This window comes from Astatotilapia calliptera, chromosome 9 (genome assembly GCF_900246225.1).
Source record: "Astatotilapia calliptera chromosome 9, fAstCal1.2, whole genome shotgun sequence".
Classification (NCBI taxonomy): Eukaryota; Metazoa; Chordata; class Actinopteri; order Cichliformes; family Cichlidae; genus Astatotilapia; species Astatotilapia calliptera.
Window position 1 is genome coordinate 10,764,912 of NC_039310.1, and position 12,141 is coordinate 10,777,052.

The following is a 12,141-nucleotide window of genomic DNA, read 5'->3' on the forward strand; positions in this document are numbered from 1 at the left end:
GACTGATAAGATTCCCATTTTGAGCAGTGTTGCTGTGAAGGTAACTAGTGTTTGAGGTAACAGTGCTTTCTAACGTTGTGCATTATTGCTATTTCTTTGCAGAGCGAGCAGTTGGTAGATTTGCTCTTGAACACCATCATGCTTTCTGTGCCCGTGTCTGGAAGTCACAGCCACAACTTCCTGAGCTTCTCGCATGGCGAGTACTTCTACAGCCTTTTTCAGGCGACCATCAACACTGAGCTGCTGAGAAGTCTGAACACAACAGTGCCACGCCTGATGAAAGCTTCTTCCCAAAACCCCAGCATGGTACTTGTCATTTTTAGTTAGTTTACGATAAAACTGTAACCACGGGCATCTGAAGACGGATAACTTCTTGTTTTCTCATTACAAACTTGATTTTTATTTCCTGGTGTTCAGGTGAGCGTGTTGCTGAATGGCATGCTGGACCACAGCTTTAAAGAACGATCGGTGAGGAAGACTCAGGGGAAGCAGCTGGTTGAAGAGGTGCTAAAACGATGGATGAGCCTGCAGTCATGGTGGGAGGGAGATTCTTCCACCCCAGAGAGCAAAACTGCCATCCTCCTGCTGCTCTCCAAGCTTCTGCAGGTATCAGGAGGATCAAATTACTGCTGTCTGCCCCCTGCTAAAAAGCCATAAACTAAAACTGTGAAAATATGTTAAGACCTTTGTAATAGTAATAGTGCAGATATATTGGTGTTTCTTTTCATTTTAGTTCATTTTATTGAATTTCTCTCTCTGAACAGATTGACTCCTCTGTCTGCTCCGATATAAAACATGAAGCATTCAGACAGGTGTTTTCCACTTTCACTGTGCTGCTGGTTGACATGAATCTGCCGCTGAATCTCAAGGTAGTAACAGATTTTATTTAAGTTACGGGACAGTTTTATGTATTAAGTTATTTTCTAGTCGGTGAAACTTTATGCTGAACTCAATCAATTTTTCAGAGCCAGGCTCTGCTGGTGTTGCCCTTCTTCACAACACTCCCAGAAGAGCCACTAGCTGAGCTGCAGGTAGCGCTCGACACCCTGGTGGCTTCACACTTCCCCATGCAGTCTGATGAGTTTGCTAAGGGCTCCCTTCATCGCAACAACTACATGGACTGTGTCCGAAAGGTAAACAGTGGGATTTAGAAAGTAGTAGTAGTGTGCGTGCCTGCGTGAAATACCCTTTGATCTGACTACAAAAGATTGGTTATACATGAGGATATATATATATATATATATATATATATATATATATATATATATATATATATATATATATATATATATATATATATATATATATATATATATATATATATATATAAGGAGATGGATGGATGGATGGTTTTACTGACAATTTGCTTTGGAGGTTGTTGATTTAGACCCTTGCAGCTATCAGCTCTACATCTTCCATCTCTTAGTTCCTGGACGCCCTGGAGCTTTCTCAGAGCCCACTCCTGCTCAAACTACTTGCGGGAATTTTGTGTCGAGACACAAAACACATCATGGAGGACCAGTTCCAAACCTGTTTCCAAAGAACTGCCAAGCGGTAGGCAAAAGTTTTTAATTTGTTAGAGCCACATTACAGCAGTGACTCTATAGATCTTTACTGTTCCACTACAAGGAGATGTAGTTGTATGAGTTGCTTTCATTATGTGCAATGTTTTTGCCAATGTCTGTTTAGGGCAAGCGTTGAGCGGCAGCTCCAGCTGCTGTGTACAGTTTACGGGGTGATTCAACAAGGTGACGTGCCGATGAGCTCCATGCTGCAGGCCATGATGGAGAGAGTTCTGCTGCCTCTGGCCTCTCACTGCAGCGCCAAGGCCCTGAATGACTTCTTCATCACAAACGTCTTTGACATAATTTCTTTCCTGCTCAGTCGATTCTCCAAGGTTTGCCTCTGAACACTGTTAACAGTGATCTAGTTAACTGGATATTTTTCTTCACTGATGTAAATTGTGGACAATAACTGAAAAATCTGAAGTCCCCGCTAATTTTGGCAGGAATGCTGGCAGGAACATTGCTGTCAGCATTGATGTTGATGATGGCATCAGTTATCACGTTGCAGAATCCTCCCTAAAAGTGTTAGAATACGATCAGTATAGGTCACATTAGGAGTGCCTGCTATGGGATTGGCTCTCAGTAAAGCGAGTGCTTTACTGAGAGTCTCATGTTCTGTCAGTCTCCCCAATTTCTTCTCAGTTAACCAGAGGAAATGTTCCTCATCTTCAAATTTCTGACATGAGTCTAGCAGCAGAGCACACATTCAGCATTCAGAGCTAATTCAACTGGACATGAAAGGTTTTCTGTCACCTCTGTAAGAGTCACTCTGATCAAGCATGAACCCAGTTTTATTCCATTTAGTGCATCTTTTTATTTGTTGACATGCCTGTGTTGTTGTGCTGGCCACTGCCTGTCAAATGAAAGACGAGAAACTCTGTCCCATTCTGTTTTTGTATCATTGTTATTATTTAACCTGAACTATGATCATTCATTTCTCACTTTCAGTCAAGCGAGACAACCTTTGAGGTCCAATTGCTGAAGAAGAATGGCTGCTACAAGCTGATGGAGCTTTTGTATTCACGGCTTCCCAAAGAAGAGGTTTACTCAAAAGAGTCCCGCATTAATCAAGCCTACTGTCGCTCTGAGAAAACTGAGGGAAACGAGATGTCCAAGACTTTGATCAAGTAGGCCTCTCCAGCGCTTTGGTCACTTAAATTCCATTTTTATTTCATGAATAAGTGATTCATTCGTGATATATGATTACATACATTTTATTTCAATTAGGTCGTGTTTTGAAGCCTTCACTGAGAACATGGCTGGTGAGACTCAGCTCCTTGAACTCCGGAGACGCTATCACTGCACTTCGTACAACTGCGCCATCGCCGTCATCAGCTGCAGCTTCAGCGAGCCCAAATTCTACCATGGCTTCCTCTTCAGTGAGAAACCTGAGAAGGTAGTGCTTCGTTTGTATAAATACACCAACATCTCTCAGACGGCCTAGTTTAGTACAATGCAGTACAAACTACTTTTTTTTAGTTTATTTAATAGAAAAATTGGATATTGTGCTCACACTGTGTGTAATTGTGTCTTTCAACAAAGTGATGCATGCTGATAAATTTAGAATTAAACAGAAACACTCCAGCTTGTGCTTTTGATCCCTGCTGGCTGACTAAAACATGTTTGTCCTGTCGCACATGATCCTTTAGCAGGGATTATGTGCTTAAATTAGGAGGAGCAAGAAAACAAAACTCAGTTGACCATAATCTGCATTCTACTGACATCTAGTGGTGACATTTAAACACTGTTACTTGTGATACTCTGTAATTCATATAAAGTGGTAAAAAGTTTACTGTTAGTGACTTCACAGGACCTTACTGATGGTGTTTTCTTTTGTTCCAGAATCAGTTTATTCTTGAAAACATTATTGATGTTGAAAGGACCTACAACTTTCCAATTGAAATTGAGGTATGTGTTGTTGTTTGTTTGTTTTTTCTGCTAGTTTTAGTCATGGTTTATTAATTTATTTTTTTTAAACATTGCAGGTCCCGCTTGAGAGGAAAAAGAAATACGTTATGATTCGAAAAGAAGTAAATGAAGAGAATGGAGGTAAGAAGTGTTTCTGTTTGTTACAGACGTATAAATGTATCTTACTGCAGCTTGACGGTGTGTGTTTCTGTGATTTATTTGTGGTTTCCACAGAAGCTCCAGTCTATCTGTCCTCCCAGTCATACATGGCTGACAGCAGCCTGAGCGAGGAGATGAGCCAGTTTGACTTTTCCACAGGAGTCCAAAGCTTTTCCTTCAGTTCCCAAAACCCAGAAGGAGAAAAGCGGGCTGTTGCAAAAAGAGTTAGTTTTTTCTGTCTTTTAAAATGAGAACACAGGAGTTTAAAATGACTATTGTATAACCAGTTGAACATTTTTGAAAGCCCCAATGGAAACCAGTGTTAAGGATAAGTCATTTGCTGTTTCAAAATGGCTCTGGTTTCATGGTTATCAAGAAGGTTTGCTAACGTGTTTGTAAATCTAGGAGACAGAGGAGATGAGCCCGTCCCAGGATGCAATGGTTGATCTAGAAATGGATGAGCTAAACCAGCATGAATGCATGACGACCATGACTGCTCTTATTGGGCACATGCAAAGGAACAACATAACCCCCAAAACTGAACAGGTCAGTGCCAAAGTACGGCAGGTTTTCATTATTTATAACAGGATTAAGTAAGTCTGACGTTTACTTCAAATCCTAAAAATTTTCATGTAATTACAACTCTCTAATTAATCTCTGTAATGAATATTATGAATGTATGATGACTACTGAGGAGTTTGTGTCAAATGCTCTGTAAAACAGGGAAATGTGCCCAGTGAGCTTCCTCCATGGATGAAATTCCTACATGGAAAACTGGCAAATCCATCAACACCTCTGAACATTCGACTCTTCATCTCTAAGCTGATCATCAACACAGAGGAGGTGGATGTCCCTCAGTTAATTCTTTCAAATATAGAAATTAGTTAATAAAATAGGTTGTACGACTCATTTTCTTTTTTCTTTTTTTTTCTCCAGGTGTTTCGGCCTTATGCCAAGTACTGGCTTGGGCCACTTCTACAGCTTGTTGTCTCTGGAAACACTGGAGGAGTGGGGATCCATTTTATGGTGGTGGATGTGGTGGTTACGGTGCTATCCTGGACAAGCCTGGCTACACCCAAAGTTTGTCATAGTTCAATTTATGAATGTGAAAACGTGGCACCAAATCAGCTGCGATTCAGTTAATTTATTTATTTATTTTTGTTAAAACGCTACGGAGAGTCATAAATTGTATTTTACTCATTTGTTATCTGCTATGATATGATACATTTCTTATAATAAAAGTTTATCATTGATAACTTCTCTTTTTTTTAATCTAAGGGTAACCCCAGAGATGAAGTCCTTGCCAACCGGCTGCTGGAGTTCCTGATGAAGCACTGCTTTCACTCTAAGAGGCCCGTTTTCCGCCACAACCTGGAGATCATCCGCACTCTGGTAGAGTGCTGGAAAGACTGTCTGCATGTGCCTTACAGGTAGTGCTCACACAAGATCACATCAAGTCCAGATAAACTTAACAGTCACCAATATTTAAGCTGCTGGCATCTTATTTTGTACATCAAAAATCTGCATTTAATTACCAACATGGTAAATGGCCTGTATTTGTATAGCGCTTTACTAGTCCCTAAGGACCCCAAAGTGCTTTACACAACCAGTCACACACACATTCACACACTGGTGATGGCAAGCTACATTGTAGCCACAGCCACCCTGGGGGCACTGACAGAGGCGAGGCTGCTGGACACTGGCGCCACCGGGCCCTCTGACCACCACCAGTAGGCAACAGGTGAAGTGTCTTGCCCAAGGACACAACGACCGAGACTGTCGGAGCCGGGGCTCCAACCGGCAACCTTCTGATTACAGGACGAACGCCCAACTCTTGAGCCACGATTGCCCCATGTGTTATAAACACTGGTGTGCTGAACAGAGAATGAAATCTTTAGGAATAAACACTTTCTGATGAGTTGTTCCTGAGTAAAGTTGTCTGTTGTCGACTCTAATTATGTCTTATGTTGTTATAAAAAGTAGGAAAAATGCTGCATTATTTTATCCTTTTGTTTATTTGAATTACAAATGTTGTACAGTCTCAAACATATTAACATAAATTATAAATGTAAATTTTTTTTTCTTGCATGTTTTTTTGTTTGTTTTTTGTTTGTTTTTAACAAAATGAAACTGATCTGTGGTCCTTGGCTTTCTCTCTTTTCTTGCCTTCTCAGTCTAATATACGAGCGATTTTGTGGCACTGACGCTAACAGCAAAGACAACTCTGTCGGGCTTCAGCTGCTGGGAATCATCTTGGCAAACAACCTCCCTGCCTACGATGCGTCGTGCGGAATTGAATATGAGAGGTAAAAGTTGCAAGTTGGAAGATGCAAGTTGAAATCAAAGTTGAAATCAGCAAGCAGGAAGCGAAAGGCAGACTTTGGTGTATTTTTGGCAAATCCTCCTGGATCTTTCCACAGTTCACAGCAATCACAGGTTATAATGGTTCTTCACCAAATTGTGCTCAAGGTCAGGGTTACATTTGTCGAGCAGTAATGTGTGAAAAGGATCGCGATCCAGATGAGCTACTATGCCACTGACATTATAGTCACATGTATATATGTGTGTTGTAGCTCATGTACTGCTGTGCTGCAAAAATATGATTTCTGTATGGTGTCCTCTTTCTTTTTTTCTCCTTCAGGTACATTCAGTCTCTCACCACCAACGTGTCCTATGTAAGATATAAAGAAGTCTACTCGGCTGCTGCTGAAATTATCGGCCTCATCCTGAAGAGCATGACTGATATGGGCGAGGTATGAACTTTCTCTAGTTTCGGTTCATTTATGCCTCGACCACATGTTAGATTTATTTTGACGAGTCTAAGTGTTTATCTTATGTTATCCTTCTCAAATCACTGAAATCCCTTTTTCAGTTTTATTGCAAGAATTGTTGTTTTTCCCTCACAAGTATGACTTAATTTTTTAATGTTTTTATTGCTTAGCAACATCAAGAACTTCTCAGTCTTGCTACAAGTAAGATAACAAATCTGAAGAAAAAAGACCTGGATGACAAGTTCATTATTTGTTTGAACAAAGTCTCCAAGCATTTTCCTCCATTTATGGATCGGTAAGTTTACAGTGCGAATTCATTTATTTATTTATTTATTTTAGTATAATTTTCTAAATGTAATTATCAAGCTACCTTCCAAGCTTTGGTCTTCCTTATTTTCTTTGTATTTTTCAGGTTTGTGAATTATGTGTTCTTCCTCCTGCCAAAGCTGCACGGCGTCTTAAAGACTAACTGCTTGGAGTGCGTTCTGAGCCGTGCTGATGTCATTCCAGACATCTTCCTGCAGCTGAAGATCACCGGCTTCATTCAGATGATGAACCATAGGCGAGTTCTTCCTTGCTGCCTCTCTGTTTAGTTCTCTTTTTTTATTATCATATCCACCATCATCATTGCAAAAATGTCAGAAATGATCACAGAACCCTATTGGGCCTCTGCGGTGGAGTTTTCTTTTTTTATACACGCCAACAGGGCCAAACATTTGAATGTGTGTTAGCGCAAGTAAAATCCTTTAATGGTGATGGAAGCATTAACCATATGGAATCAATGGGAATTTGACATTCAGGGCATTTTTTTAAATTTAGTTTGTGATCAATTAAATAACTATAAATGTGGGGTGGGTTAGCAGGTGATCTATATGCCTGGGTTCAGCTCCACCCGTCCTGTGTGCCATTCTCCCTGTTCTCTGTCCCTTCTTTCTTGTTATAAAAATAATAAAAGCCAAAAATAAATCTTACAAAATTAAAAGTGTAAATTAAGAGGTGCTGAACCATGTTCCTCCACATTTCTCTTTCCAGGGATGAGGCACGGCAGAGAGCATGCCTCGATATCATCCACAAGATTATTCCCCGTCTGACGCCGGTGGAGCTTCAAGAGCTGCTGGGCTCTGTTACGGCTTTCGTCTCTCATCCTTCTCCAGTCTGCAGAGAGCGGATGTACGACATCCTAATGTGGATCCAGGACAACTATGGGTGAGGCTTTTTGGCTTCCAGCCTCAACCAGATCATAGTTTACTATTTTTTGTTTGCCTTATTGGTATTTATTTGTTTGGAAATGTGCTGCCTCTTGGCCAGGACTCCCTTGAAAAAGAGGTTTTTGATCTCAACGGGACATTCCTGGTTAAATAAAGGTTAAATAAAAAATTAGTGTTTTCAGATTCGACCCACATAATGCCTTTGTACAGTCTTTTTTCAGTAGGATCGTCTGACCGTTTTATTCATGTGACATGTTATTTTTCTTCCAGCGATGATGAAAGCATGGAAGACAACACCTCACTGGAAATTCTCAATGCTGCTAAAGAAACACTGCTTCAGGGTTTGTCAGAAGAAAATCAAGGCCTTCAGTAAGCACCCAATATGACTTTTTTATCCCCATGCTAATATAATGAGATACTTTCCACAGTGGATATTTGTATTTTTTAAATTTATTTCATCTTTTGTCGACTCTTCTGATGTTGTGTACTCCTCGTTCCGTCTTTTCAGGCTGTATGTTTGTAACTTCTGGAGTCAGGAGAAGCGCCTCCCCACTGCGACCCTCGAGCGAATGTTGATGGTGCTCCGTTCTCTGTACTCCTGCAAAATAGAGAGGTGCTTTTTAAGCCTGGCCACCAATCTGCTTCTGGAAATGACGAGCCAGAGTCCGGACTTTAAACGAAACATGTTTGAGTATCCGCTGTCCGAGTGCACCTTCCAGGTCAGCTTTTGTGTTTCTTGGATTCATTTACAGAAAAGAAGAAGAAGAAACAACTTTATCTGTTTTGGGGTTTTTTTTTATTTGCTTGTTACTAAGAAGCCTGATTTGTGAATATCATGTTTTCATTTCACTCTATAGGACTATGTGATCGATTCCAATTGGCGCTTCAGGAGCACAGTAATGACCCCCATGTTTGTTGAAACCCTAAGCTCTCAAGGCCCAGAGAGTGTGGCAGCATCTCAGTCTGGAGCGATGAAGGGAAAGCTCCGAGCCACGCAGACTTCATTAGAGTTCAGTCAGACACAAACACAAGGTACCGCTGTGTTTCAGTTTACCCACCTTCAACGCAACAAAGTACCTGTTAAAATGCTTTCCTTCATTTTTGAATATGCAGATTACCACAGCTGTGTTTTTCCCAGGTCGACGTACTGCATATAACTGGCTGACAGGCAGCAGCGTGGATACGCTGGCAGAGTACTCACTCGGCTCCGAGTCGATGTCGTCGTTGCTGGTGTTTGATAAGAAAGCAGAGAGGCGAACCGCAGCGAGAAGACCAATAGGAGAAGGCTTTGGGCTGAGGCGCCTCACTGCATCAACAGATGAGGTGGACAGCCGCACCAGAGGTTAGTTTGACCATCCACCTCAGTATTAACTGCATAGTATTAAATGTAAACTAATTTTTCAGTTTTTGATAAAAAAAAAAAAAAAGCACCACCACAAACACATCTTGTTTCAGTAAGAAGAGACTAAAGCTTCACTCATTGGTTTAAATGTAAATTTTCACTTTGTATGAACAGCAGTAAATGAGCAGCGGGCTAACATCCTGAGACTGAGACGCAGGTTTCTGAAGGATCAGGAGAAAGTCAGCTTAGGTTTTGCCAAAAAGGAGATCCAGCATCAACGGCAGGAAAAGGTATCTACCGTGCTGGGATTCAACCAGGAGCCACTCAGACCAATCCGTTCATCTATAATGCAGATTTTCTGTGTTTGCTCTCGCTAACTTTCCAGGCCTGCGATAGACTCGTAACTATCAGTGGTTCTCTTGTGTGTCACAGGAAGAAAAAGCCAATCTGGCCCTTAGAAAAGAGGCTCAGGTGACTTTGTATCGTAACTACAGGGTGGGAGACTTTCCAGACATCCAAATCCCGTACAGTAACCTCATCGCTCCACTTCAAGCTCTAGCACAGGTAAGACTGCCAACGCCATCTGTTCAGACAAACCATAAACGGGCACATGATGAACCATATGATCAGACTTTGATTTTATCATAAACACTTCATAGACCAAAAATAGTTGCAAATGATGGGCCAAAATGAAGGGGGAAATTTTAAGGAAGAAATATTGTATGTAAAATGTTAAATATTACACTTTTCCCCTTGCCCTAACTAGAGAGACCCGATTTTAGCCAAACAGCTGTTCAGCTCTCTTTTTGCTGGTATACTGCAAGAAATGGCGAAACAACGGAGGCCAGAGGAGAGCGCGAGGATCAAAGAGGAGCTGCGGTCCAACATGAGCAACTTCCTGAGCAAGAGTACGCTCTGCTTTCCTCCGTTTATAGCATGTGTGCAGGTAAGAAACAGATTTGATAGTTAAACTCCCCTTTCTGTATTTAATATATTGAAGAAAATATATACAAATGTTGTATTTTGGGGGGCTTTTTTGTGTGCTAGGATATGTGCTACCAACATAAAGAGCTCCAACAGCTCAACCCAGCTTCCATCAGCTCCACTTGTCTCATGAGTCTGCAGCAGCCATCGGGCATCCTGCTGCTGGAAGAGGGTTTACTGCATGCTGACGGCCCCGCTGAACGTCCTGCCAAACGGTCACGAGGACACAAAGAAATCCCCCCAGACACCAATAAATGGATTAATCTCGCAAGGTATTGCAGTAATTGCTGCCTTACAGCTGAGTGTTATTCTTAATATTTCTTTATCTGATTTTTTTATTCTTCAAAATATTTAATTACATCAACGAACAAAATCAGAGCTATGATGTCACTGAAGGTCACAGGTTCAGGAGTTTTAGTTTGCTGATTGAGAGTGTCTGGAGTTTGTTTTGAAGTGGAAAATTAAAAAAAAATCAGTATAGTATTGTGTGTTATGATTTTGTGTCATAACATGGACACCAAATATCAATATTTTTCTGATATTTTGGACTGACTTCACTCACTCACAGAGATTGTTGAAGGTTTGGCAACAAGTACTGTCTAATTTATAAATGCAGACAGATTGCTGCATTTCCATCAGTCTGAATGAATCTGTGTCACAACTCGAGGGGACAGCTGGTTGTATTGTGGTTATATTCCTGCAGAATAGGAACGTTGCTGGGAGCAAATGTAATAGTTAAATGTGACTTTCTCTCCATGTAGACAGCAACACCTGTGACTTTCACTGATTTATCACAGTTAATTGCTGTAATATAATAAGTAGATTGCTTTTAACTGCAAACTAGACTAATAGTATAATGACTTTATCTTAAATAACGTTTGTTTCACTGTCAGTGTTTGCATGTGTTGACTGTCTCACTTTGCTTCAAAAAACAATATTCAGCATGTCACAAAATCACGGTAATATTGTATCAGGAGTGAAGTATAGTGATAAAGTTGTATCACGGGGTGTGTGGTGGTTGCCACCTCTAATATTTACTGTGCTGTTTTTCTCCCGCTGTTCTCCAGGCTCTACAAATCTTTGGAAGATTATGATGTTGTGCGTGGAATCTTTGGTGGTAAAGTCGGGACCAAATCCATCACTTGTACTGCGCTCCAAGCTGAAGCCAACACTGACTTTGCAGAGGCTGTGAAGCTTTACAATGAGGTTTGTTAGTCCAGTAGAAGCTGGTGGTTGAATCCCATATTTTCCCACCGGAAGGGAAGGAAACCATATTAAATATTTCAGGAAAACATATGAAGTAATATATGAAATCAAAGGGCACCAGGTTTCACCGGATTGCTTGCTGTTTGTTTAAACTCTTATATACTGACAGGCTCTAAACACCGAGAGCTGGCCTGATGGCGAGCCCACAGACAGTGAGAAGGACTTCTGGGAGATGGCTGCTATGGATGCATATAGTCATTTGACTGAGTGGAAGTCTCTTCAGTACTGCTCCACTGTGAACATAGATGAAAACTCACCACCCAACTTGGAAATGATGTGGTCAGAGCCTCTCTACCAGGTAATAATAACCCAAATGATTTTACAGTTTAGGAATTCCCACTCACCTGCAACTGAAGCCTGCATTTTTCCTCTGTTGTGGTAACTGATGGCTTAAATTGGAAACCTACATTTTGTAATCTATTCATTCATTTCGTGGCTTTCCAAAACTCCTTGAATGAAACACTGCCGCAGTGAATTAGGTTTAAAGATTTACTTTGCAGGGTTTGGGGCTGTTGATCTGCAGAAATAGAACATATTTGTAATCATGTTCCTTCGGTTTCCCTTCCTGAAGATAACAATCTTGGTTTAATTACCTTGAGTGAGCTATGCTATGCTATGTCCCTGCTATGTTGCCCCACTTTATTTCCACATTAGCCCTGTTTACACAAAAGTGGCTCTAGAGTGTTTCTCTTTTCTTTCTTTCTTTTTTTTTTAGCAGTTGTGGCTTTTCCTTCACGCTAGTAAGAGGAGACTTAGGGGTATACAGTTGGGTCCTTCTGCAACCTCACCACTAGGTGTCACTGAATCCTTAAAACTGTATCTTTAAAATTGAAAAGAAATGTGTAGCATAGCAGTGTAACAAAAGCATTCACAGCATGTTGTGACATTTTTGGTCATTTGATATCAAATCCATTCTTCAAATGTTTTGCTTCCCTGGC

At 40.9% G+C, this 12,141-nt stretch overlaps 1 protein-coding gene across 2 annotated transcripts in view; it reads left to right on the forward strand.

Annotated features, from left to right (window-relative positions):
* The window catches only part of prkdc (protein kinase, DNA-activated, catalytic subunit), a 31,502-nt gene that overhangs the window by 12,562 nt on the left and 6,799 nt on the right, over positions 1–12,141 (forward strand). For both annotated transcript variants that reach the window (XM_026179402.1, XM_026179403.1), the window contains 30 exons: positions 103–306; positions 418–606; positions 765–869; positions 966–1,133; positions 1,427–1,554; positions 1,690–1,897; positions 2,514–2,692; positions 2,793–2,961; positions 3,408–3,473; positions 3,551–3,614; positions 3,708–3,856; positions 4,038–4,178; positions 4,356–4,475; positions 4,569–4,712; positions 4,911–5,062; positions 5,807–5,938; positions 6,274–6,385; positions 6,574–6,698; positions 6,816–6,965; positions 7,436–7,609; positions 7,882–7,980; positions 8,120–8,330; positions 8,469–8,643; positions 8,750–8,953; positions 9,128–9,243; positions 9,386–9,517; positions 9,720–9,899; positions 10,001–10,209; positions 11,005–11,143; positions 11,313–11,501. In XM_026179402.1, coding sequence (XP_026035187.1) covers positions 103–306; positions 418–606; positions 765–869; positions 966–1,133; positions 1,427–1,554; positions 1,690–1,897; positions 2,514–2,692; positions 2,793–2,961; positions 3,408–3,473; positions 3,551–3,614; positions 3,708–3,856; positions 4,038–4,178; positions 4,356–4,475; positions 4,569–4,712; positions 4,911–5,062; positions 5,807–5,938; positions 6,274–6,385; positions 6,574–6,698; positions 6,816–6,965; positions 7,436–7,609; positions 7,882–7,980; positions 8,120–8,330; positions 8,469–8,643; positions 8,750–8,953; positions 9,128–9,243; positions 9,386–9,517; positions 9,720–9,899; positions 10,001–10,209; positions 11,005–11,143; positions 11,313–11,501 — 4,533 coding nt within the window. The remainder of the gene's footprint in view (positions 1–102; positions 307–417; positions 607–764; positions 870–965; positions 1,134–1,426; positions 1,555–1,689; positions 1,898–2,513; positions 2,693–2,792; positions 2,962–3,407; positions 3,474–3,550; positions 3,615–3,707; positions 3,857–4,037; positions 4,179–4,355; positions 4,476–4,568; positions 4,713–4,910; positions 5,063–5,806; positions 5,939–6,273; positions 6,386–6,573; positions 6,699–6,815; positions 6,966–7,435; positions 7,610–7,881; positions 7,981–8,119; positions 8,331–8,468; positions 8,644–8,749; positions 8,954–9,127; positions 9,244–9,385; positions 9,518–9,719; positions 9,900–10,000; positions 10,210–11,004; positions 11,144–11,312; positions 11,502–12,141) is intronic.